The sequence below is a fragment of the Xylocopa sonorina genome, chromosome 7 (genome assembly GCF_050948175.1).
Source record: "Xylocopa sonorina isolate GNS202 chromosome 7, iyXylSono1_principal, whole genome shotgun sequence".
NCBI classification, from domain to species: domain Eukaryota; kingdom Metazoa; phylum Arthropoda; class Insecta; order Hymenoptera; family Apidae; genus Xylocopa; species Xylocopa sonorina.
Window position 1 is genome coordinate 5,669,733 of NC_135199.1, and position 26,766 is coordinate 5,696,498.

The 26,766-nt window shown below is 50.2% G+C and overlaps 1 protein-coding gene across 3 annotated transcripts in view; it reads right to left on the reverse strand.

Moving 5' to 3' along the window:
• Positions 1-26,766, reverse strand: part of LOC143425085 (uncharacterized) — a 286,080-nt gene that overhangs the window by 167,753 nt on the left and 91,561 nt on the right. For all 3 annotated transcript variants that reach the window (XM_076897576.1, XM_076897577.1, XM_076897578.1), the window contains 2 exons: positions 25,846-25,935; positions 60-225 (listed from right to left, as the gene is read on the reverse strand). In XM_076897576.1, coding sequence (XP_076753691.1) covers positions 60-225; positions 25,846-25,935 — 256 coding nt within the window. The remainder of the gene's footprint in view (positions 1-59; positions 226-25,845; positions 25,936-26,766) is intronic.

Below are 26,766 nucleotides of genomic sequence, written 5' to 3' on the forward strand. Positions count from 1 at the left end.
ATTTGGTGCGATATGCGAAATACGCGTGCAGAGGGGACGATTAAAATTCGTTCGCTCACCAGTAGAGACGGAGAGCGGCGGTGGCGTGGGCGTCGTCGATGGTGAAGGGATTCTTCTAGCAGCGGCGGTAATTATAGCCGCTGGATTATACCGCGGCACCTGCAACACCACAGGAGTTTTCACGGACAGGTCCACTGGCTCCAGCTGCACCGGCGGTCCCGCCGCCTGAAACAGAAACAAACGTGCTCGTTAATGCACGTACGGCGCAATCAATTTCGCAAAATGAGCCACCCCTCGCCGCGATATAATAAAACACCGGTTGCCCGGACGTTGATTCGGTGAATTTACGATTACCCCACCGTGTAATCAGAAATTCTTATGCGCCAGCCCATGAATTACGGGGCCCCGCGTATCTTGTTAGAATATCTCGTCGCGTTTTAGCGTATTATACAGTAACTATCCGACGTTAAGAAGCGTGATTACAACCATTCGGTTACTTCCGTCTGTAATTACACCCTTGTAATTTCGTCCGAAATTCTATAAACCGGTATGTATTTTCCATCGATTTAAAAATGATACCGCGCGAGGATCGAGTGAGACGAGAAAAAGGAAGAGTCTCTCTCTCTCTCTCTCTCCCTTTGAACAGCTTTGCAACAACTCGGATAAAATTCGAGCGCAACATGGTTCGAGCTATCAGGCTTGAATGATCGTGAACGGTCGATCAGAAATCCCTCCGAGGGAGCGAGCCCGATAAATCGATAGCCAAAGGTATATATACCAGCTTCGTACCTAGCTTATCTGCTCGTACCCGCTCGACGCTGGTAGCAGAGGCCCAAGTGCTTTCGCGCAATTAGCATAACTAGCGTTGCTATTGACGTCGACTAATCACGACCAGTTCCCACGAGATCCGAGTGACCCGAGAGCTGCCCACTGTCTGCACCACCGATCCTATCCGGCTCCCTCGATCCTCCTCGATCGTCCTCGATCGTCCTCCGTCGTCCACCGTCGTTCGACGTGCGGCGAACATCGGCGTGGCGCACGCGAGCAAATCATTTCTCCGCGTGCGTAATATGTGATGGAACGCAATTGTAGAATTGCGACGGAATCGCGGACGAACCACGCGACACGTCCGCGCTCGACGCGAAATGTCGAAACACTGACTCGGATGTTTACGACTGTCACCTTTGCGTCGTTCACGTATCGAGAGAGCGATAGTTTTGCTCCAATAACGATCCGACCAGGTGTTTTCAAGTGTACGACGCGTTCTGCGAAACGATTAGACGCGTGCTATTGCGTAATTATATATTTCGAATAAAATGTGCGTGTACTGTGTTGAATGGTCAGAAGGATGATGGCGAGTGTATTGTTATTCCAGCGGTGCGCTCGTGGGAATACACAATGAAACAGTGAATACAGATGGCAGGATAATGAACGCGGTTATTTAGAGGGAAAAGTAATTTCACAGGAATCGAGTCGTCGATTTGTCTTCGTTACGTTTTTACAAATCGAGTAATTAGAAGATCATCGTCGGCGTTCGCCTGTCGCGCTTAATTACTTATGCGTTTCCATCCGTTTGCCAAGATTTATGATCCTGCCACACGCGAGAACGACATCGGACAGAAAGTCGCGTACCGATTTTTCGTCGCGATCGTTGATTGCGGCTGTTATTGTCGCTGATTAATCACTGGCATCGAAATGAAATGGAAACAGGAAAGGAGAGTGCAACGAGCAACAACAACAGTGCTCTCTCCCATAGATTCATACAGTATAATCAGAACAAACAAGCAATAACCAAAAAAATTGACTGAAATATCACATATCGTGGAACAGAAAATTACCATGAATTATACGATGTTAACAAACGCGAGTGCCAAAAGCTGCGATTCGTTGCGCTTCCAAAGAACGAAGAAGGATCGCCAATTAATCATCTGACCGCGCCACCCTCTCGTTCCATCCAACGAACACGAGCGCGACTGAAACGATCGAAACCTTGATCTCATCATTCCAGGTCGCAGGACCCGCTCCTTTCTGCAACCTGTCTCTGCGGGCCATTTTATGCTGTCGAGGATCCATACCAATACAGGATTTACAAAACAGCCGGACGGAGGATCAGATTTACAACTGTGGAGTTCGACCACCGAGCGTGCGCGATTGTTTCCAGGTAATGCCTTGACGAAACGTGGGAATGCTCGAGCATACATCGACAATGAAAACCCGAGCGTACGATCCGCCCCCGCCTTTCCGTGCAGCATCGAGCGAACGGTATCGCGTCGTGCGACACGATACACGGCTAATAACGTTACCCGGTTGACAACTGGATGAAGTGGTAACCGTTCCACGGTTAACAAATCGTGGACGACCGTGGCGGGAAAATAGGATAACTCGCACGGTGATAAGTACACTTTGCACTCGTTTCTCTCGATATCGTGCATTAAACAGAGTAACACTGCGCGTAACTCGGATGGCTGGTGAATTGTTCAAATGTTTTCGAGCAATCTTGGTATTTTTGTAGAAATGTAGAATCTCAGGTATGATTAATTAGAGATGGAATGGAATCGATGTCACGCTCATTTGAGAAGAATTCAAGAGATTCTGTAAAGGGTGAAAAACAATTAAAACGCAAGCTGACGTTTTTGATCAGAGAAGAGCGATGGAATTGATAACGACACTGAAAAATTGAAACTTCTGCTTTAAAATTGGTCTTGGCTGCGATCAAATCGATCTCAAATCGATCGCTCGTATCAACCAATCAGAATCCGTTCCCAATGAAGATACTTTGCTAAAGCTATCAATTAATCGATTAATCCCTCTTCGATAATTGTCAGAGAGTATCCACGGATCTCGATGCAACGAATAAGCGATGTTTAATTTCTAACAGCGATTCCATGTTCGTAATCGTGTCTGGAATAGAAGGAATTTGCGAAATGGGCCGGGAAATCGATAAAAAAAGGAGGAGGAAAGTAAAGAGAGGAGATACTCGTCACGCGAGACACGCCCATGGCGGCGTTCTCGTTTTCAGGAAACTCGTCGTTACGCGCATTTGTTATTCATGACTGGGGACGGGGGGTTGGTGGTCTAGGCTTGTACTTTCGGCCACACGACAATGAAATCGTAATGACATGCGCGTCACGGCGCACAGAAACGTCGCTATCTTCGCAATTCCACGGTTCGAGCCAATTAAGGGACACTCTCGAGCAGCGAAGCGATCGATTTGGGATTTCTGGGGACGCAGAAGTAATAACTCCGTTGAATTCGTAACACTCGCTGGATGGAACTTAAAACGCGCACATGCAGGTGCTGGTGCGAGAAGTTTTGCATTTTTAGTAACTAAAATTTACATCTACAGCTGAGTCAAAAGTACACTCGTAAACGTTAGGCAACAGAAGTCTCTAAAACTGCAAAAAAAAATGGAAAAACTTCCGTCCACTCGCTTAAAAAAATTGTTGATTCGACGCACAGCGACGCGTATGCAGTAGCAAACAGTAAATCAATACGTTTTAACGAGAACTCATTCCACGGTAGTCATTTCGCACGATTTGTCTCGCCCTCTCCCACCTTCTGTCTCAGCCAGCAATAAAATGAGAAAAAAAAAAAGAGGAGATCGAAACGACGTCGGTCGTGCCGTGTTCCGTGGATGAAATCAAACGACGTATTAAATTCGCGATGACTAATGAAAGACCGGGTAAACTGTTCTTAATGATGCCTGCACGCTCGAGATATATAAGAAACATATGTAACAGCGTATATACTGCGTATTATACGTACATACACGTGTTCCCACAGTAGCGACTGGTAATGAGAATATAACGTTCATCAATCATTCGTTAGGCAATCTGCGACCGAACGACTCCCGGCGGAATTAATTTAATTACTTACAAATGTTTCACGATAAAAATGGCCGACGATCAATACATTGTCAGCCCCGAGTTACGCCAGCCGCGGTCCCCGCGATAATTTATGCAAAGGAGGAGCAGAGTCGAGCTACTCGCGGCGGAAGAGAGACAGCGACCCGACGCCGTATTATCGTTAAGGCGTTATTAGATCGGTTAAACGTAATTAAGGAAATTAAATATGGATAATAAATATAATAATACGTTAGCGAGCAGTGATCGATAACTTTTAATGAGCCGTCGTCTTAGGAAATTGATACCGAGGCTCTTTCATTTGTCAGCCCTCCGCATGAACTATCCGCGCGCGTGTACGTGTGCACGTCCGTGCTACGATGGACGTAAGAAAGTAAAGAGGGTACGAATATCCTCTCCGACAGCTAGCCGCCAATTAAACGAGTAATTAAACCGTAGCACGTCGCGAGGAAACGATGTCTAACATCTTCTAATAGTTCGAGCTAACGATTTTCACGGAATTTCATTTCCCTTTTGATCTGTCAATATCTCTACGACATCGTGGACTTCTGTAAAGACTATTTTCACTGAAAATTCGATCGATTCTATTCTATGCATATCCGCAATCTTCAGGAAGAGACATCAAGCCTCGACATTTGAACTCCTCGCTCGTCCTCCACAATTTCTATGCGTCAATCGAATCGCGTCGATATTGAAAAAAAAAAGAAGAAACGAAAGAAGAAGAAATGACGTATCGACGGATATCGCGTGGTTAGTAAAAAGCAGAACCCAGAGTTTTCGGGGTCGAGCCCCAGGAATACATTAGTCTGCGAAGCGGTGCCCTTCCTAACGGAGAGGATCACAGGTGAGCGTGTGCAGAACGGTCGGCTCATGGCTGTCTTTGGAATTATCGGCAAGATCTACCGTGGCCGAAGTAACTACAAGTTATTACGAAGATAGGCCCATTATATATTATACACGGTTTTTCTCTTTATTGCGATCGGCTGGCCCGTACGCGTTGCGGCCGTGCAACCTCGCGAGATTAGGTTAACAGCCGATGTAGACATTACCGGAGATAGGGTGTTTATAGAGCGATTTTTGACCAGTCGTCGGATTAGTCTGTCCACGAGGACGAACGATTTGGTCTCTGAAGCCTTGGACTTTTAAACGAGGACGCTCTTGAGAAATTGTACAGTTCGAAATGAGAGACGCGTGAGACGAAGTGGCGCATGAATGCGCAGCGAAGAACTGCGAAAAATTCTGGATGCTTTTATGTATTTCTGATACGTCGATGACACTGTTTAAGAATGTAATCGAATGGAAAATAGTCGATCAACGAGACGATAATGACGAAGAACCTCTGGGTATCGAAGAAGTCACACTTATCTCACGAGGACGAACGATTGGGTCTATGAAGCCTTGGACGTCTAAACGAGGACGCTCTCTGCGAAATTGTACAGTTGAGAGGAGTGTGAGACGAAGGCGCAGCGAAGATCCTCAAAAAATGCTGGATGCTTTCGCGTATGGCTGATACATCGATGACACTGTTTAAGAATGGAATCGAATGGGAAATAGTCGATCAACGAGACGTTAACAACGATTATCTCGCGATACATTGCAATTTCAATTTGTTCTCAAATACAAAAATAGAACGTCTACCTGTTATAAATAGCGCGCTGGGAAACGATCGAAAAGAAAATAACACCGCACTGTCCGCGAGTGCTCTTATGAAACAGGAGAAAACTGCTTGCAACTTTGATATTATCCGCAGCTACCGCGATGGTGGACAAAAAACCAGTCGCTTAAAAACGATACGCCGCAACAAATCACGATCTGAAACGCGCAACATGGAAGTCCGCGGCTATCCAGTTAATCAAGCGTCGCGGTCGTCGCGCGTACTCGCCTGGGGAAAATTCCGCGAGGATACCGTAATTATTGATTGTGTTATGCAAAACACAGAGCAGCCTGGCATCTTTTTACCAGGTCGAGCAGCAAAGGTGACGCGAGGCGGTTACGTGTCTGAACGGCGTAGCTGTCTTCATTAAAAAGTTCCGTCGCGGGATAAATCAGCCAGGCTGGCCGCTAGCGAAGTCATCCGGGGCTAATCGAGGCTGACCAAATTAACAGGCGGCGCATGGCGCGCGCGGACCTTTGGAACGCGGTATTATCCTTATTTACCGAGCTGCCCGTGCGCCGCGTCCACCTTTCCTTCTCCGCTTCTTTTGCATCGGGCCCTTTCACGAGGCCTGCCACACGAGCGTATTTCACCGCGACAATTTATACGTCCCATTGACAACGGGGATCCCCCTCCCTCGTCTCCATCGCGTACACGCGGGAATTATTCGAGCCAGCAGCGGTACAAATTGTTGCGCCGTTATTGTTGCTCGGAATTAAACGAAAGGATTTACGCGAAATTGAAATGCGAGGGTACGCGCGCGCTGGTACACGGGTCTGGGAAGATTAAACGCGTGATTTAGAAACGGAGCGAGAGAAGTTGCTGCGCGCCACGTATTGGGAAATAAATAAGCTTACGAACAGACAATACTCTTGCGAGATCTCTGTGGTCACGGTGCGACTAACACGCCTTCGACTAGTCTCTAATCGCGCGATACGTGTACAAAGTAAATTACGTTTATCCATCATCTTTCTTTATCTATGCGAGACGAGAAAACAGCTGAAATAGACGAGGAGCAATACGTTCGAAATATTCTCGTCTCGTTCAGGATAATTATCGCTGGTGTCTACCTGGAAGGGCGCATCGAGACTCACTTTCGCCTTGTGCCTGGACAAACGAAGAAAGAACGAGAACTTCCGAACTTAGACCGCGTCCAGCGTTTCGAGGACGCACGAGCAAATTAGAGCCGCTGGTTCCGCGAATCATGATCGTACGTCTCACGAGCGTATCGTTACAGCGAGGACGGACCTTTTTACGAAACTGTCAATCGTGATCGAACAGGGAACCACTTCAGACGGCTCAATTTGAGCGCTGGGAATGTTTATGACACCGGTCGTCCCACTCCTTATTCGGCGTCGTTCGACGCTCGTTAACCACCAGGGACGAAATAAAACCAAAGTACGCGCTTCCTTGGACGCGCTAATTCCAGTGGAAACGAGTGCCATCCTCGAGCGTAACAACCGCGCCAAGTTTCCGTTCGTCCCGATTTCCATTAGGGACGCGACCACCCCCTTCGCTTCTCACCCTCGTACCACTTCGACGATGCGTTAATTCGTTTTTTACCGCGACATCTGTGGTCAGTCAATAGTTCTGGTCTCCATGGACGCGATCGAATTCAATCGTCAGGTCGTGGAACCCTTGGCAGTGGTCGTTTGCGTGTACGTCATCGATAGAACGAAGAAGAACGCAGAGAAATTGATCGATCTGTTAATCCATGTAGGCAGGTGTGTTTTACGATTGAATTCACGTTGCTATCAAGAAAATGTCCGAGTGGCGAGAAAAATCGATCGACGCGTTGGCTTTCAACGTCTACGCGAGGTTACGTAACAAAATCGAATATTTCCACCCCCTCCATCTGAGATACGAGAGATGGACCGCGCTTTCTACCTTTCACTGAGCTGGTTCCTGATAAATAATTTATTCGCGGATGGTAACCGCGGCGTTCGTTCATCGTCGGTACCGATCCGGGATTCCTAAAAATATCGCCAAGGATCGGACGTGTCCGTTCCCTCGAAACGCAGTTCACGTTCCCCGCCGGGTGAGGCAAGACCGCCGTTCGTGGGTCGATGTCAAACGGGGCCCCACGAAAACGAACCGCTGGAAATGTGCGGAGGGGGAGAAGAAAAATAGCGGGATATCAAAAATCCCGGGCACGTTCCGCGATACGAGACACGCCTCGTGACATCATCGCAGCTTGATCTCGGGTCCCACGAGAGTAGAGAACAGACGGTAATAAGAGGACGGACAGTAAAACGCTTCGAACATGAACAAAAAAAAGGGAACATGCTGCAGCGTGCGATTAAACGAAGCTGGAGGAAGAGGCGATGAACGAGTTCGACCTGTACCAAGACTCGAAAATGGTATCAGTTGATTTTAAAGCTTACGCGAATGGATCCTTTGAGAGAAGACATAGAATTAATTTATTAATACGCGTATGCGAGATTAAATTGGAACAAAAGAGAGAAGTGGTTCAGAGAAAGAACGACTGCGAAACCTTTTGCACCCCGTCGAAAGTTTCGCGCGGCATCGTGCGGCGTTTTACCCTCCCGCGTCTGTTTCACGGCGCGCATCCTCTCACGGAATTCACCGGCTTATCGCTCCCCTCGTAAAGATGTCATTGATTATACGCACCGTCCGCGCGCTGAGATATTACGCCTGGTGCGAATAAACCGCGCTATAAAGATGCCCGGGACCGCGGCATAGACGAGCGTGTGCGAGTGCACGCGCGAGACCAGGCGCATCCGCGTGCGGTTACGTGCCGCGATCGCGGCCAAACCTGTCGGTGAAAGTCGCGCCGGGGATGCATCGAAGGGGATCGCGTCGCCGCTCTGTTCAGAGCGACGCGTCCGGCTAATTGCGTCGGGTCCGACGCCGCCTCCGCGAAACACACGACTGTCTATCCGTGATCTTCTTTCCATCGTTCAACAGATTGCATAAACATAGACACGATACGGATATTAAAATTAAAAAGTAGACAAGTTTAACTAGAATAGTAAAAATCAGTGTGCAGAATTTTAGTTCGACTCGAGAATCCAATTCGAACGTAACCAAATGCCAAGTATGCCAACGCAACACGTGTCGTCCCTGTTTAATTACTCGCGATTTCTAAGTCCTCCCTCGTCGCTCTGTTCAGAGCGACGCGTCCAGCTAATTGCGTCGGGTCCGACGCCACCTCCGCGAAACACACGACTGTCTATCCGTGATCTTCTTTCCATCGTTCAACAGCTTACATAAACATAGACTGGATACTGATATTGAAATTAAAAAGTAGACAAGTTTAACTAGAATAGTATAATCATTCGTTTCGTCGAATCGAGAATACCCAATTCGATCGTAACCAAATGCCAGGTATGCCAACGCAACACGTGTCGTCCGTGTTTAATTACCCTCGATTTCTAAATCCTCCCTCGCCGCTCGCGTTCGCGGGTAATTATCGCCCTCTGCCCATAAGCAGGTTAATCATCGGCTAGGAAGACTCGCGGAGGGCGCGTCTGGGGTACGAGGATGCGGTTGTTGCACGCTGCGCGCCGGTTTCGCCAACGACTCGACTTTTGCCATTCGTCTAGCCGCTTAAAGATGTCATTGATTAAACGAGCAGGAAGCGCCGCGCGGAATACCTGCGCGCGCGTTTCTCACCCACACGTCGGCTCTTCGGCTCGCGCGAGGCGGCCTTCGTGTGGGCAAACGCATTATGGCGAGCGTATGAATAGCCGTGTGGCCCGTGGTCCCGAGAGATACGGGCTGGGCGTGTACCCGGGCCCTTTTATGCGGCCAGGTACACCTCGCGCCGCGCCGGATTCATCCGTGGAAAGAAGAATACCGAGGCACGGCCTCGGAATCAGTCACGCTCGAGCCGCTCGTTGCCACGACGTTCCAACTCTCTATTCGCCGTGAAACTTACCTTTTAATTCGATCGCAGGCCACTTTGCACGTCAGAGAAAGAGAGAGAGAGAGGATTAAAGAATCTTCGTACGAAGAGGAATTCCACTTTCTTTGTGAAATAAATATATGATCTATGATAACAAACATAGAAGAATAAATGTCGCGACGAAAGTGTAGGATGGAAACCACTTCGATGCTTCGATTTAACAGACCAGAAGACTATAGGGATATAAGTACGAAGAGAAATTCCATTTTCCTTGTGGAATAGATATATGATATATGATAACAAACATAGAAGAATAAATGTCGCGACGAAAGTGTAGGATGGAAACCACTTCGATGCTTCGATTTAACAGATCAGATGCCTATAGGGATATAAGTACGAAGAGAAATTCCATTTTCCTTGTGGAATAAATATATGATATACGATAACGAACATAGAAGAATAAATGTCGCGACGAAAGTCTAGGATGGAAACCACTTCGATGCTTCGATTTAACAGACCAGAAGCCTATGGGGAAATAAGTCTCGCACGAAGGCACCTCGTAAGCATAGTGCACGTACTATCAAAGAGAGAGAGAGAAATAGAGAAGCATCGATATACTCGAATGATCAGCTACCGGCGTTTATGAAACTCTTCCCCGCGGTGGCACTAATTCAACGAGAGTTTAATCCCTGTCGAGGTACCCACCGCGAACTTTATTATCTCGTGACTAATTACCGATTCGCTAACGAACGACGGTTTATTGATATTGAGAAGCGAACTGAGAATCGAAGATTCCTCTCGACTGATAGAACAAAGTATAGATAAAATATTTTTGTCGTTTGAACTGAGTGTTCCTCGATCCTTCCATGGACAGGTTGAACGGGAGACACAAATCTGATTGCAAGTCATTCGATCTACCGTTCGAGGGCGGTCCTTTCGTGGTAGCCGATGCTGTCGATCAACCGCGTAATCGATAATAAGGACCAGCAGCTACGTCCACTGCGAATGGTAAATTCTCCATGAAATTAGGCGAACCGTTGGCCGCTTTCTTCCATAAGGGGATATCCATGCTGATTTATGGTCGAAGGTCGATGATGTACGTGCACGGCGCGGCGAACGAGGATCGACGTGATGGATCTACCCGCGAGTTTTTCTAAATAACAACCACGAGATAGATCTCTGCTCCTCGCGTCGATAGACTATATGTTAATGGATATCGAACATGATATATCTCGCCTCTCGGTTTCGGTTGCTCCTCGTGGATAATAAAACGCCGCGCGGATAAACGTTCGTTGACCGCGCGAGAATATTCAATCTCGGTAGGCCTGCGATCCTCGAATAGACGATGCGCATACGTAAAAGAAATTACACCGATCCATTTGATCGCGACACCAGGGACACGAGCGTATCGCGTTGATAAATCGACGCGGCGTCCACGATCCATCAGGCCAATTTCCTCCCCGCCGATGATTAAGCGACCATCAGAGGGTATCGTGGAAATAGATTTCCGTTCGTCGACCGAGGGAGAAAAAGGGGTAGGGCGGTGGACGCAGAAGCGCGACGACGCGCGAGTCAATCAGCTGACGAACGATCAGTTCTTCGATAACGTAGCAACCAATTAAGTTCAAACTACTTAAATTAAAATTCTCTTTTCCCAAAAATATTATCTGCTCAAATAAAAATGGCTATTTTTATTCGATCTGTCGTTGAAGGACGTCTCGACAGTGATCTATGGTCCCTCGTTTGTCGACAGACGAATTTTTTCTTCGTTTTTTCCCCTCGTACAAATTGCCGTCGTTCGCACCGGATCTTAATCAAGAGACAACGATCGCGGGGACAATAATCTCGCAGCGCACGCGGACATCGTAACCGAGGCATCGACGATGCGAGGACGACAAGTGGACCGCCCAGTCGATTGATTAATTACGCGCGACGAGAGCGTCTTCGCGGTGCGACGGGATTAGGAGTAACCGTCCAATTATCGTCGACTGACCTCGATCATCGGGTACCGCACGAAACCGCTGTGCCAAGGTGCCGTGTTAGGCGTTAATTGGGCAGGTGTCCGGGAACGACGCTCGAAACGGCGAGCAAGAATATTACGCAGCTAAATGTAACGTGATTACACGTTCCGGTATCATTCGAAGCATTGAACGCGCGCGCGCGCCATTTTGTAAATGGGACGGAACCGTTTGGCGAACGGTTCACGGTTAATTGAGAGTTTCCGTGGAAACGACGTGGAATTAGTATTCACTGTTTTCTACTAAAAGAAGAACGCCCCGTTCTTTGGAAGGTTTTCAAGAAAAATAATAAAGACTAGTGAAAGGTACTCGTATAGTGCATCGCGAGACAGACTCCTCGTCGTATCGAACAGCTGAGAGTCCTTCTAGCGACGATCAGCAAGGGTGAGATCGCACGGAAAAGAATGGGACGGGTAAATACGCGTAAAACTAGAGAAGCCAAGCGAGAGGTCGGTCTGTTGACATTCAAATGTACCGTACGATCCGGTGGGCTGCAGGAAGTCGTGAGGCTGGCGTCTCGCGGCCGCGCGCTCCGCCTGGGAACCTGTTTGATTAAACAAAAATGTCTGCCGCGATGAAAAGAGTAGGGAAGAAGTAATCGTTCGTAGGAGTAGAGAAGACGTCGCGCGCGGCTGTGCCTGGAGGAACGCGTACGCGCAGCAAATACGCGCGGAACACACGGAACCAGGAGCAAAGAAGAGAAGGACGAGAGGACGCGAGACGAGGTGGAGAAGCGGTGACGCGACTCGCGGCAGAAGAAAAGCTGGAAAACGCGAGGCGGAACGGGAACCGTCGCGCGCGGTTGCACTCGCGGCGCTTTTCTCGCATTTTTTTGCGCCTTTTTCGAACCAGCCGCGCGCAGCGTCGCGGCTAATGGCGGAATATAGATATGGCGCCGGTGGTACCGCAAGAAGTGCCGATTAAAACGGCCGCGGGCCGGCGTTTTTCAGCGTCGATGTCGGTGCCGCCACAGAAAGAGTTGGGATCCTGTATAAGGTAGCTCGACCACCGACGCTCAGCGGACAATGAGCGTGTGCCGCACTGGAAATGACATTTGCGCGCCTCCGTGAGGTGGCTCGAGGCGGATGAAGGTGGTGGTGGTGGTGGGCTTCGTGGTCGCGTCGCCAGGCAAACAGGGAACGAGACTCTACACCCGTGTAAGAAACCATCGGCTCGTTATTGCTACCTGACGCGCGGGAATGTTTAAAGATCGTGACTTCTGACGGTTGCCGACAGCCACGCGGATCCTCCGAGCCGCGAATTTCCGCGACGCGTTGGATAACTAGCCGTTCGCCGCGGTTCAATCACTCTGATCATCGCTCTAACGACGGATAGATTAAGTCTTGTCTAACCGTCCGGATGGCGAAGATTTTCGTCATCTTTTACGCAATTTCGCGAGTCATTTCCGAGGGCCATTATCTCTGGAACGGAGACTCGCGAGCGGTTAAAACAGGCGTCTGGCGTTCGTCTCGACGCGGAATAAAGACGTTACGGTTGCCATTAATATTTCTGTACGTATGAAGAGTCGATAACCCTCTGCTCGTCTCGATACCAGTGATCCTGTTCGTTCTTTCGCGACCGCGTGCGCGCCATTCTCGCGCGTAATATCATCAAACGCGGCTGCCATCGAGAACACGCACCCGTCGACGGGGAATAATAGTCCCGCTAACGGTTATCCTATTCAGGAATTCAATTATAATCCAGTAGTCCCCCCGGTAGTGTTGATCAATCAAATGTTAATGAAGTCACGTCCACAATCGGTAGGAAACAAATAGTGGTAGCACGCGAGTCGAGCTATACCTCGTCGAGACGCCGTGCCGCGCTCGCCTTTTTTACGATAAATCAACCTAACGAGAATACCGCTGATTGGCTCGACCCGTCGAGGGAAATCGCGTCTCTGGCTGCGTTACACGGTTCCGCCTTTGAACTCGAATGGGGGTCATTAGCGGAGCCAGATTGAAATGGGGATTCAAAAACGGGAATAATCGACCGTTATTAGGAACGAACAGTACGCAGCTGGCTACGGATCCTCGTGTGTCGTGCTCGTAGATAGAGAGAGCAAACAATCAGGAGGATCGATACGATCGTAGCCAACTTTCTCGACTAATTCCAGGCGCTAATCTTCGACCGATATATTCTGAGGAAAGATCAGGCTTTCGAGATTACTTTGATCGATAGTGTCAATGGTGAGTTAGTTTTGTTCACTGATAATGGACGCAGTCAGAGATACCTAATTCCGTTTGCATTGTTACACGAAGAAAATGACAATGCAAGACTGGTCACTCGAGCGACAATGACGCACTGTTTATTCAAATGAATTCCATCGATGGTTCAATATTTACTCAATCCAGGCTCGATTGTCGCCAGAGCAATGATCGCGCGGTTGTAACAGCCGTACGTCGAGGACCGATCTATCGCCGATATTATTCCGCAGGCGTGTTGTATCCACGCGTTGGACAACGGCTGCGACGCGGTAAAAGTAAGTAAGACGCGTGTCGCGTACCACGGTAGCTAATAGTAGCTTCCGAATCGATTATGTGCATGCTACGTAGCCTCGATCGAGCGCAAACAGACGTGGATCGTGTTAGCATCAGCGGAAAAACTTGCCCCGGCCGCGGACGCGGCAAAGAAAATCGTAAGAAGCCGCGTTTTCAAACATTACTCCGCTGCTGAACCCAGTTATACAACGAACACGCTCGTGTCATTACCGATATATAACTTATGCCACAAAAATATCGTTTCCATCGGGGTATCCCGTTAACGACATAACAGAGCCGTTTCTTTAAGCTACCAACCTCTAACATTGTTAGTACGCTCGATCGAATCATGGAACGATGCTCTGGTATTTGAAATCCATTGCGAATTAATCCAAATTCAAGTGTTACGCTTCTTCACATTTGTTACGAGATCGTGGCTACGTCTGGGATTATAGATCGATAGCGAAAAAACTCGAAACTCCTGCTTAAACGGATGAAATTGAGAACATCCTTCGAGCAAGCAAACTTGTGCGATTACATCGCGAGATCGAGTGATGAAAAACACTTTCTATAAAATCATCTCCACGAAAACAGTCGCGCGATATCAACGACCATGGTACTCGAGCAGTTTAACGAGGGCAAATTGGCTACAATCATGGTGAAAAAAATTCGCCAATCAACGAATATCTCCTGCGGACGGTGTCGAGGAGGGCTGAGCTGGCGTGGCAGCATCCACCTGGTAACGATATCCACGGAAAGCGAAGCGTGAAGCAAGCGGAGCGGATAATCATAGAACAAGGGCGGAATGTGTGCTCCGCGATGGCCGACCTCCGTGTTCCCCTTTTATTTACGAGGCACGCAGCCATCGCTTCGGGTGTACGTTTTAACGAACGAACGGTTCTCTCCGCTTAGCAGCAGTCGCTCGTACAAATTAAGTGGCTTTCTTCCGATAATAAACGTCCTGGTGTAATTTAGAGATTTAGAAATTGCCCGTCCCGCGCGTCTGGACCACAAGTAACAAGCGTCGATAACTATGTTCCCTCGTCCGTGCGAATGCATTTTGACCGCGATTCGCGTGTCGCCTGCTTTCTACTCGGCGCTTATTACACGTTCCATTAGCCGCGGTGGCGAAGACACCGTGGTATCCATCGACGATGGATTCCGTCGTGTGTGCACAGCTGACGTCTCGGATGAGGCATCGTCGAGCCAACATAATTAAACGCCTCGAGATGGTTATCCGATATATTGGCAATAAGCAGCGCAGATACGATACGACACTGACAAATAGCCGTATTGATTCGTCCGTGCGCGGCTGCTCGGATCAGCCTGTTCCCCAGGTTCGTCCCGGCCGATTAATTAACGATTTCGAGAGAACCACCGTCGAGCGCACCGCTGACAGTGTGTCGTACCCGCGAGGAATCAATTTCGACGACAACATCCGCCGTTGACAGCGATCCGGAGATCGAAGCGTTTCTACCAAGCGCACGTAGCAAGAAAGAGATCAAGAGGGAAGCCAGGGAGAACTATCTCAGCCGCGAGATAGGATCTACGCGAATTGCTGACGGCCGGTGGCAAGGCCTCTATCTTCGGGTTCTGCGATTCACGTACGAACAGCCTCAGCTGGCTACGGTTGCACGAAGTCGGATTCCAGATATCGCGGCTCGTTATCTCATCTAACTTCGCGGTGGTCGATCGTTACGCGATCATTACGGTCACCGGGTCATTGCCAGGATCGCTTAGATCCGGACGATAGCGTACCGATCGGGGCTCAATTAAAACCGTAGCGCGCTCGCCCGTCGATGACCACCTCGAGGAGTAAAGAGAAAATTAACCGCATAGACTGCCCGCTTCGATCCGTATCGGACGAAGCGATGCCTCTCCCCGTTCTGTCCTTGGATCCTCGAACGAAGACGAATTCCTACATCGACTGACGGTTTTCGTGGTCACCGGACAACGATGGCTAAGGCGCACGGCTAGAGAAGAGGATTATGAAAAATAGAAAGCTCATGGGTGATTTCTCCAAATAGAAACGCCGTGGTTCCGAGCTGTGGCCTCCTTCGACGGACCACGCGAAACAGTTCGAGCGAACGAGGATGTCGGGTGGTACCGCGTTGACATTTATTCAATGATCCACGGAGCGAACTAGCCGCTGGATCGAGCTGAATAAATATTTAACGAAACGCCCACTCGATCGAATGCCACAGAAGAGAGAGAGAGAGAGATTCTCGTTTCTGGCAAAAGACGGATACGCTCGCGGACGTTCGTCCCGGATGGAAGTTTCACGGGCGCGTCCACGAATTGTCGATCACCTAATTCGACGGCGCGCAGCCACGGGCGTGTAGATCCGAGTAATTGCAGGCTTGTCAGCTGACAGTGGCTGGACCACGGTCCGGATAAACACACGGGAATCGGACGTCCACGGGATACGTTTAATCGAGCCGATGGTATTTAATTACAGACCGTTCGCGCATCCTTGCCGGTGATTAATCGATCGGTCGGAAATGTGCCACGGCCGGGATTTCGGGATCAATGCTGCGGCGAAGTTGCAATTAACGCGCGCCATCGCCGTGCTATAATTCGAAAGGTGGGCTCCTCTCTCGGTCCTACGCGGCGCTGTACGACATCATAATCGTCCGGGGATTTCAGCTCGCATTTGTTTACAGGCAGATCGAAACCTGTTCCCCAGCGATCGGCGAAAAATTCGTCGAGGAGATACCATCGAAATTTACGACGGGAGCGAAGCTTACTAATAATAGCTTGCCCGCGGTAACTACTCGTATCGGTAAGTGGCGACGCAACACTTATCGAAGATTAGATACTCCTCTCTCTAAGCCTTCTAACGCTAAGTGCTGACGGCGGATAAACTCTTATCTGCGCGTACCATTACGAAACGATCGTTCGATTCGTGACCCAAAATCGCCAGCCGTTTTCACTCGCATTTTTCAAAACGCGACATCAGCTCGATCCGTTGGATTTCGTAAGAACTTGTACCAAAAAAAAAGGAAGAGGATTCTGTCATCGCGGGAGGAGACAAGCTTCTCGATCGCGTCGCGATCGTTTGGAAGCTACGTGTAGGCCAGCTTGCGCAACAGGCGCGATGTAACTGGGGAGGCTGGGTCGCTTCGAACGAGACTGAAAGTGCAGACACCAGGTCGGTATAAATAGAACCACCTGTGCGTAACCGTACGATTTCTAAGCGGCAGCGCTCGATGTAAATGCGAGCGGAGCGTTGCTGGACCGAACGAGACGAGCGTCGTTATGACGTGTGTTCGCCACGCGGGGGGTACCGCTGCGATCGGTACCAATCGCGAGAGATCGATAATAAATCGAATTCCGCTCGATTCGTCTCGCTCTAATCGAACGACCGCCAAGGCAAATAAGTAATTCAGAGGAACGGAACGAAGATTCAGTGAAACGAGAGCGAGGCGTTCCGTTTTAACGAACACAATCGTCGTCGATTTAATCGAATGGAACCGACTCGTCGAAACGGCGCCTGCACGGCTGTCATCAAGCCCGTGTCATCGTCGCGTCGCGAATACCAACTATACACACGCGGCTACACCTCGCGAGGAATATTTTGTCACGAGCGATCGTTACTGGCAATCGACGAGCACCGTCAAACGGGACGTGTCCGTTTGCGGCTAGCGGTGAATCGGCAATCACGTAGCTCTTTTTTTCTCTCCAAGGTACGATGACGGTCCGTGACGCGACGCCGTGAATTGGTCCTCAACGAGCCGGCGGTGGATCGCCTATCGGAACAAGTGAAATCAAGGATGGGCTTTTAGCATGTACGACCCTTTCTCCCGCGAGACGTGTACAGTCTTGCCTCGAATCCAAGCGTACATCTTTGCGACTAGATACACGCGTCTCTGTCTTTCTCAGCTGAAATCTTAAATATCCATCGATTGTCTCTCGTTCAAGTCAATTAAAAATATCCAACCTCTCCATTTTATATAGAAACATAATTTTTTGTTAGGAGAGAGGCAAAGTGTTCTGTAATTTTGAGTGCTTCCGAGCTCTGTGTCGCGTAAGAAGAATCTCTGAGAGTGCCTCCATCGATGGAGAGCGCGCGTGATTTAGCCAGGAAACGCAATAAAACCCGCGGCGGTGAAGGAAGACGACACACACGGCGGCTCTTCCTCTTCGCGGCTTAGCGGCGCGTACGGTACTCGACAATCAGCGACGGCAGATGTTACGACTCTGAGCTAGGCTGCGAGCGACTGACTGACTCGACATATTTCGTAACGCGGTGAAGGAGAAGAAAAAAAAAAAGAAACAGACGACGACGAGAAAGAAAAGGAAAAAGGGGAAAGAAATAAAAGAAAAAACACGATCCGTCGGCCGTTTTGTGCCGGCACCTTCCTCTTCCTCGTGGTAACGAGTACTTAGGCTGGTAACCGGGACGAATCGCGCTTGGCTAGGACTCGCGAGAGGAAACGCGAGGCCAGATGCGCGGCTTCTTCGCCTCCGGTCCGCCAATCGAATTTAACGGCGGCGGCGGTGGCCGCCCGGATGAAAAACACGGATGAAGGATGCGACGGGACGCGTCGACGATTTCTGGACGCGTATCTCGGGTGACCGTACAATGGAAACGGCATCTGCAATCTCGTGTCATACATCTTCGTGCCGGCGAGCCCTCGGTGATTTACCGTGCAATACCGCGCTGGATGATTGTTAATCCTTTCGTGGGCAGAATGAGGTACTTGTTGTCGGGTGAAAAGGATCCACCGCGGTCCGCCTTGACTCTGATCGAAAGGATAACGCGGATTCCTTTTGTTCGCCGTTTGATCGCGCAAAAAGTGGAGCAATAACATATGTTACGTAATTACCGTGTTGAACAGCTTGAATTGCTCTTTGAAACGCGTTCTCCTCTTCGCTTAAGAATCGCTGGTTTTATTGAGTCGTACCTGGCGATTAGTCACGCGAGCCAAGCGGGGAATTTGTTTCTGCTAAACTTGGACTCGCGATTTTCCTCGAGAAGTTGGAACAAATTCGAGGTGGGATCGAGCGCGCGTGGCCACCTGTCGATTCGTCTCGAGGGATCCAACGATCGAAAGAAAGCGGAGAGATCGTGCAAACAGAGCCGCGCGAACGTCCACGTGCAGGTATGCGCGCGCGAGCGGTCGAGCGGCGGAAAGATCATCGTCGATCGAGAATCCGTGGGCCGCGTGTGAATCGTCGGAGTTATGCCTTCGACAAAAGCCACTGGAGTGCCTCGACAAAGCAATTCCGTCTGTGGAGGCACAATCGAACGAGACGCGCCTCGTTCCGACGTGTTTTGCGCCATCCTCCGCCACCCCTTGTACAACACGCGTTCAGCTCGCGCGTCGTACGTCGCGAGGAAACAGGCGGAATCAGAAAAACGATCGCGCCTTTACGCACGCGTTAACGTTTGGAAATTTATACGACTTCCTGCAACTCGAATGATTCTTGCACGGCGTATCCGATTTAATATAAATAACCGTGTTTGGATTTCAAATAATCGAGTCGTTTGGACAGTCTTACTTCGAGAAAGCGCTGCTGGCTGAAACGCGAAACTTGGAAATTTATCAAGGTAATATCCTATGCAAGAATCGATTGCGTCAAACGCGCGGCTCTTTCCTCGACAGTCTCGATATCTCAGAAAAGAGAACCAACCGTACGAGTCTTCGAGCGGGACGCACTCATCGCGCGAGCACGCGCATTAACAAAGAGGAGCGCGTCGGTGTGTGGCCACACCTCGCGCGGATGCTCGTCGCGGCAGGCTGGTCGACATGTAAATTCGTAGACGTAAAACTCGGAGCCGCGAGCCACGCGAAGCGAGGGAAACGATGAAGAAGAATGCGCCGTTGAAGAGAACGCGGAGACACGCGCGGGAGGAGTCAGAGAGGAAGAGCTCCGGGATCTCCAGCTGTCCGATGCTCGATTAAAATGCCATTGGCGGAGACGTGGCCTGGCCAGAGTGGCCTCTGAAAGTAAGAATACGCGTCGAGATTCTTGAAAAAAATCCTCGCTAAGTTCCGCGGCTGTCCAACGCTGGTTAACGTATCGCTTTTAACCAAACGCAGCTCCTCCACAGAGATCATCGTTTCAATCTCACCAACGAATCCTCTTTCTTGTTATTTCTCTACAAGTTTCAACGTTACTCGAATCAACTTTGAAGACGTCACAAAATTCCATACGCTTGGTTCCAGATTATCGAAGACGATTTTCATAAGAAGCGTTCACGCGGTTCACATCGATCCCCCGCGACGAACCACGAGAAACCCTCGAAGAACCGCGATGAAAATCGCGCGACACTACGCAAGATCACAAGACCTCCCCACCGCTCGGATTAGAATTTCAAATGGCACTTTAGAGGACGTTCCACGGTTCACACGTCCGTCGAACATATTACCCGTCCCGTTATCGCGGCCGCGTTGCATCTTCCACCGTGCGATGATGCATCGCGGGCATCATGCGAACGCGGTCTCGAAGCGTCTTAAGCGCGCGCGGTGGTGCCCTGGGGCTGGGATGCGCTCGGCGCGCGGGGCGCGCGCTCGCGGTGCAACAGACCGCATAGACAACAGGGCACCGACAATAGATATTCCGCAACGCCCACGTTACCGGGAGACAAAGGCCTGAATGGCCGGCAGATGCACGGGTTGCGCGCCGACGTAATGCACCGACGTCCGTCGATTTAGAACGCAACGACGCGCGGCTGGGTACGTCCGTCCGTCCGTGTACCTTCGTTTATTCGTTCTTCGTGACGAAGGTGCGGTACGTAACAGCCGTGGATATACGTATATACGCGTATTTTCCCCTCCCTCTACCGTGGCGGTTACACACGCCTGGGTCGTCCCCGTTCCCTTAGCCAAAGTCTGCGTCAACCGTAACGCGCGCACGTATGCCGCGGAGGTTACGCAATTCGGAGAAGAGCACGCGTACGGAGGAGCGACCGGTGACGACACCTTCTCCCAGAGAGAACTACAAGATCCGGGAGTGTCCACTTCGCGGAGGAGGTAGCCCAGCCCAGCAGACGTTTCGAATTATTCGACGAGACGATCGAACGGGATCGAAGATCGATTCGTTTCGTTGGTATACTTGATTAGTGGCCTGGAGATGTTCTGTTAGCGTCGATGATTGGTTTTTAATTGGGAAGGTTGATGCTTTTTATATGGTTGATTGATATCTTGAATAAGAGGCGGCTGCGCGGAGATCTGACGTGAAATTGATGCTAATGTGATACGAAAATCGACGAAACCATCGGTTTTCCCGATGACGGGGAAAAATGTGTAACCATCGGTTCGATGGGTACTGGCGAGGTAAGGAATCGACGCGCATGTTCGCGGAGCTCGCGTGGGCGGTTATTTGCCTATTTACCCACATCGGATGAGAAATCGAAATTAGAAATCAGTGAAAGATGTAGGTGCTGATTCCTGGTATCCAGCCACGCGAAATCATGCCCCGTCGATCGTGCGCGATTGCCGGCAGTTCGACTGTCATAAATTTCTGTTCGACACCGAGGAACGAGAGACGATGACTCTTCGTCGAGCCTACTTTTCCGCCCGTCCCCAATTTCCGTGCGTTCCCTCGATTCGAAGGCAGAAGAAACTCTTTGCGATTCTCTCATCGACAAACGGAACGAAACAATCGACAGACGCAGCAATCGATACTTGCGAGACGAGAAAAACAGTTTATACGATATTTATCCCCTTGAAGAAGTCGTAAAAGAAGAGACGAACTCGAGTGATCGTTCATCAGGCGTGTTCTCGTCAGAGAATCAGCTTTTAATTAACAAGCAACCTCGAGGATCCCCAGCAGGTGGCGCAAGCCACCGAAATCCCACGCGATCCGATATACGAGCATCCGACGCGGAGGAACGGAAACGTCCAGCACGGACGGAACGTGTCCGTTTATCCAACGAGCGTAGCCGTTAAATCACTCGGGTCCAGCAATATATTCGAGCATCCGCGTATCTCTAACGAGAGAGTGGCTATCCCTATCGTCCCCTTCGCATCGGCCAGGAAAATCCGACAAGCAATCAAACGTCGAAAGATTCCACGGCTACCAAAGGCAGGCGACGTGGCGAGCGTGGATAGCCACGATGGAATCCACGACTATCGGAAGCGATCGCGAAATCTTCGGGCAATAATTCACCAGCCCCGCGTCCCACCGCCAGACCCACCGCCTCTCTCTTTCCCTTTATCCCGCGTCCCTCCTCTGTCTTCCTCCGTTCGACAGCGATGTTCCCCGCGGTTAGACTTCGGCCGGAAGACCACGGCTGCGCCGCCGCATCGTTGAACAGTTAATGCTCGCATAATACGTGCACGGCGCAGCGGCAGCCGGGGACGTTGGCCACGGGGTATTGTTACTAGTTTACGTACCGTTATTTTGTTGCAGTTGACAGAAATTCCTCCAAGTACAAAGGTTACCGGTGGTGCTATCGGCGAATCTGCCGGGTTTCACGGAAAAGCAATGATATTTTTTATGTCGCCGCGGGGTGTTGACCTCTCACACGTGTGCACCGTGCGGTTTTTATGCTCGAAGCGGATAAGAAAAATCTCTGATTCTCGCAAAGGTACGTACAGTTCTCTGCTCTACGCCAATTTACTCGAGATGCTTACTTTTCGTATTAAAAAATTATCGATTAACGGGAAGAGGAGAGTTCGTTCGAATGGGGGCACGCTCGCGGGTGGAGGATTAAAACGTGAACGTCAAGACGAGGACAGAGCCAAGGATGGTTTTTATGCTCGAAGCGTAATATGCGCCGTGGATAAGAAAAATCTCCGATTCTCGCAAAGACACGACGTACATTTCTCTACTCTATGCCAGTTTACTCGAGATGCTAACTTTTCGTGTGAAAAAATAGTCGATTAACGGGAAGAGGAGGGTTCGTTCGAATCGTAAAGACGCGCTCGCGGGTAGAGGATTAAAACGTGAACGTCAAAACGTGGACAGAGCCAAGGATGGTTTTTATGCTCGAAGCGTAATATGCGCCGTGGATAAGAAAAATCTCCGATTCTCGCAAAGACACGACGTACATTTCTCTCTTCTACATCAGTTTACTCGAGATGCTAACTTTTCGTGTGAAAAAATAGTCGATTAACGGGAAGAGGAGAGTCCGTTCGAATCGTAAAGACGCGCCGTGGATAAGAAAAATGTCCGATTCTCGCAAAGACACGACGTACATTTCTCTGCTCTACGCCAGTTCACTCGAGATGCTAACTTTTCGTATACAAAAATAGTCGATTAACGGGAAGAGGAGAGTTCGTTCGAATCGTAAAGACGCGCTCGCGGGTAGAGGATTAAAACGTGAACGTCAAAACGAGGACAGAGCCAAGGATGGAGGGCGGCGATGTATCTCTGCTGGGCCGTGAACTCTTTACACACAATTACGCGTGTACCAGGTGAACCAACGGCGGGAAGAGAAATATTGCGGCGTGGCCAGAGGCAGCGTGCACAGCCCGTTCCGTTCCTCTGCCAGCGGTAATATCGCATCGCGAACAGCCGGCAGAGAGTAGCGGAGGATAGGTCGAGATTAGTTCCGATTGCCTGTGCCGCGCGCGGAGTTATAGAAGGGTTGCCTGGCTCCGGCGAGGCATCGATCCCGGCTACCGGCTTCTGCCCGTTAATGAGTCATGTTTAATTGGCGTGGGAAGCCCGCGGCTACGTCCACGTAACGGAATTGAACTGTACCCGATGCAACAGCGCTACCAACCACGTAAATACACGCTGGCACTGGCTGTCCGCCGTCGATCGACCCTATAATACGTACCAACGGACACCAGCTGGCAAATAACGCGGCCAAGGAATCGGTTCGCGGAGCTGCGAATCCTCCTTCGTGATTAATTGATCGCGCGCGTGAAACGTTACTCTTTTACGTTCGACGTGCCACTGCGATTTACTGTGCACGACGATGTTTCACGCGACACAGAGATTCGTAATTTCTAGTGATAAATCTAGCGACTAAATGGTTTTTTTTAGCAAAGTTATGATCGTAAAGCTGTGATTAATGTTAATGTCGTACGATATAGTTGTTGAACGAAGCACAGTGCGTTTAGCAAGGTTGAGTTTGTACTACTGGCGCAGCATCAGAACTGGACTCGCTCGAGTCCGCTGTGTCGCTAGCCAGGTGTCGACGTATTCCAAGCACGGTCGCGCTGGAAGTCGCATGCTCGCATGAGAGGTACAGTTTTACGGCTAGGCGGACGACAGCCCAGGAGGCATCCAGCATCAAATCGCGATTTCTCAGCCAGCGACGATTTAACGCGGTGGCATTCACCGCAGTGGCCCGGAGGAGCACGGGGACGAGCAGCAGCCACCAGGACGGGTTAGTAGACGTCGTCGCGGCGGCAGATGGTACGCGACAGGCCATTTCAAAGGATTACTGTTACGCGCGAGCTCCACCGCGGACACTGCTGTTACCCGGCTCCTCTGCAGGTATGCAAATAAACGGGCGGACGCGTTTAAAAAACGCGACAATACGCCTGCGATAGCGTAGCGGCGATGGCAACGCGTGCGCTCGTGAGCGGGACGCGATGAAGGGCCATTGTCTCGCGAGTCTAATCACGGGACCGCGCGTGCATTTGCGAGCCACCGGTTAGACGGACGCGTAGCCTCCGGAGAAAGACTACCTTTTGCGAGAGAGGCGGTTCTCGTATTCCTCGCGTTACCGCGCCACGTAGTAATATGCATCGCGAATACCAACACGAGTCACACCCATCATAGGAGCCCGACCCTGTGGGTGGCGCCACGTACCCGCGAATAAGTCCTGCGAATAAGTCGTAAGGCCATCATCCGCCGTTGCGTACCGTCGCGGGGCCTATGAATATTCCACGGCTACGCGTATAATGCGCTCTTTGTGCTCTTTCCTTTGTACCTCGTAATCTACCCAGAGATTTCGCGAGCACGACCACGCGTCGTTTCGTCCAGGCACCGTGATTCCTCTTCGCTCGAGGACTCGTCCAATTCTCCCTACTCTTCACCCTCGAATACCTCTCTCATAGATTCTCTAATTAACTCGTTACGCTGAATTGACACTCGATTAATCACACGAGAGCACATCATAATCACCACCGAATTCCTGACGCTTTACGCTTCCTTGGTATACACCCAGCTCGTACGTTGCCCATCGCCGCGCGTCCCATAAAAGTCTCGACCGCGACGCTTATCGTAAATCACAGTTGACCCAGCCGGGCGCGCGCGCGTTAAAATGTAAAAAGGTGAGGCACGAGTGAAATCATCGCAAGAAAGTGTCAAGGTATCTCTCACTCTCTCTCTCTCTCTCTCTCTCTGAGGTTCATTGGCGCGCTCCATGTACGATCTCGCGTACCTAAATCGACACCTCGGTTCGCACCGCTAATCGTCCTTCCGCGAGTGACGTGCCGACATACCGCGGTTCTTGCTAACAGCCCCTGACGGTCCCTATTAGTATCCCGCGTGCGCGCAGGTATATGGATAAACTATCGAGAGAGGAGGCCCAGAACGCGACGGCGCACGAGGCTGGCGTCACGATTCGGGTGCCATCACGTACGCCGCGGGAATCGAGCGGGTTTCCATTCGCGGCCAATCGACACGCGCCTACCCTCGGTTCGATACCGATCGCTGATCGTGATCCATTGATTCCGCCGCGTAAACAAATCGCGATACGCCAGTCGAGCCAGCTGGGAAAATTGGCTAGACACCTTTTGTGGGAAGGTTCGAACGACTGCAACAGCGAGAACCGCGGCTACGACCACTGGTGGCCTCGACGCTGTTCCAGAAGGTCGCCAAGTTCTCGCGAGGACAGGAGAAAATTTATTTTAGAGGGATTCATTCTGTGGATACGTGAAAGAGTGGCTTCTTCTTGTAGAAAATTTATTTTAGACCGATTAATTCTGTGGATACGTGAAAGAGTGGCTTCTTCTTGTAGAAAATTTATTCTAGACGGATTAATTCTGTGGATACGTGAAAAGAGAGGCTTCTTCTTGTAGAAAATGGGTAATAAGAAGGGAAGATTACGTACCTCCCTAGACGTTGGTGCCCCCAGGACGCAGGGGCTGTCCGAGCGGCGGGGCGCGCTGGCCCACCGCTTGCTCGAGAGCTCGCTCTCATCCTGAAACAATAAACGTCATCAGTAATTAGATAAGACGTCGCATAATTGAAAGTGATAAACTGTCAGATGTAAATATCGTTCGATGCAGAAAATTAGTCAGGAGAAAATGCAGGGAAATGTTTCTCGATCTCGAACCTCTAACGCTTACTCGAGTCCATCATCAGGTTTAAAAGCGGAGGAAAGGTTGGCTCTATCTCGACCAACGCGTTATGATCGACTGCAAGCGTAAAACGTTTCGAGAATGGGAATCCTGCGTTTCGCGTCGTGCCGATTGCGCGATCGAATCGGTTGATTTACACGCGTTTAAAGGTTGACGATCATCGGTTTTCCATTAAAACGCAGTGCATGGCGGACCTCCGTTAAGACGGATCGATGTTCCATAGCGTTTATTCGCTGATTTCACCTCGACTTCCTGATCGAGCGTAAAAAGGAATCGCGAAGAGTGTTCCGTTTCGTTTTACGAGCGACCAGTTCTCGCGTCTTTTGCTGGCCTCTAATCGCGAACAGCCGCGTGGTTGTCGTTGAACACGCGGTGTGTGGCCAGGGTTGGAATAAACGCACTCGCGGTAAGAAATCGCGGGGAAAAGACGAGTGAACGTCGAGACGAGCGCAATTTTCCGGCGGCGCCGGCGCGAATCGATGCGAACACCCCGCTGAATTGCATTCTGCGACACGATCGAGCTCGCACGACCGGACGGGAAACAGCAGGGGCGCTCTAATGGATCAATTACACCAGTCATTTGGAGTGAAACGAAAGGGAAAAAAAGAAAGGATGGCAGACACGACGGTGCTTACGAATAATTAAGATCGCATCTCGCAGCGGTGTCAACG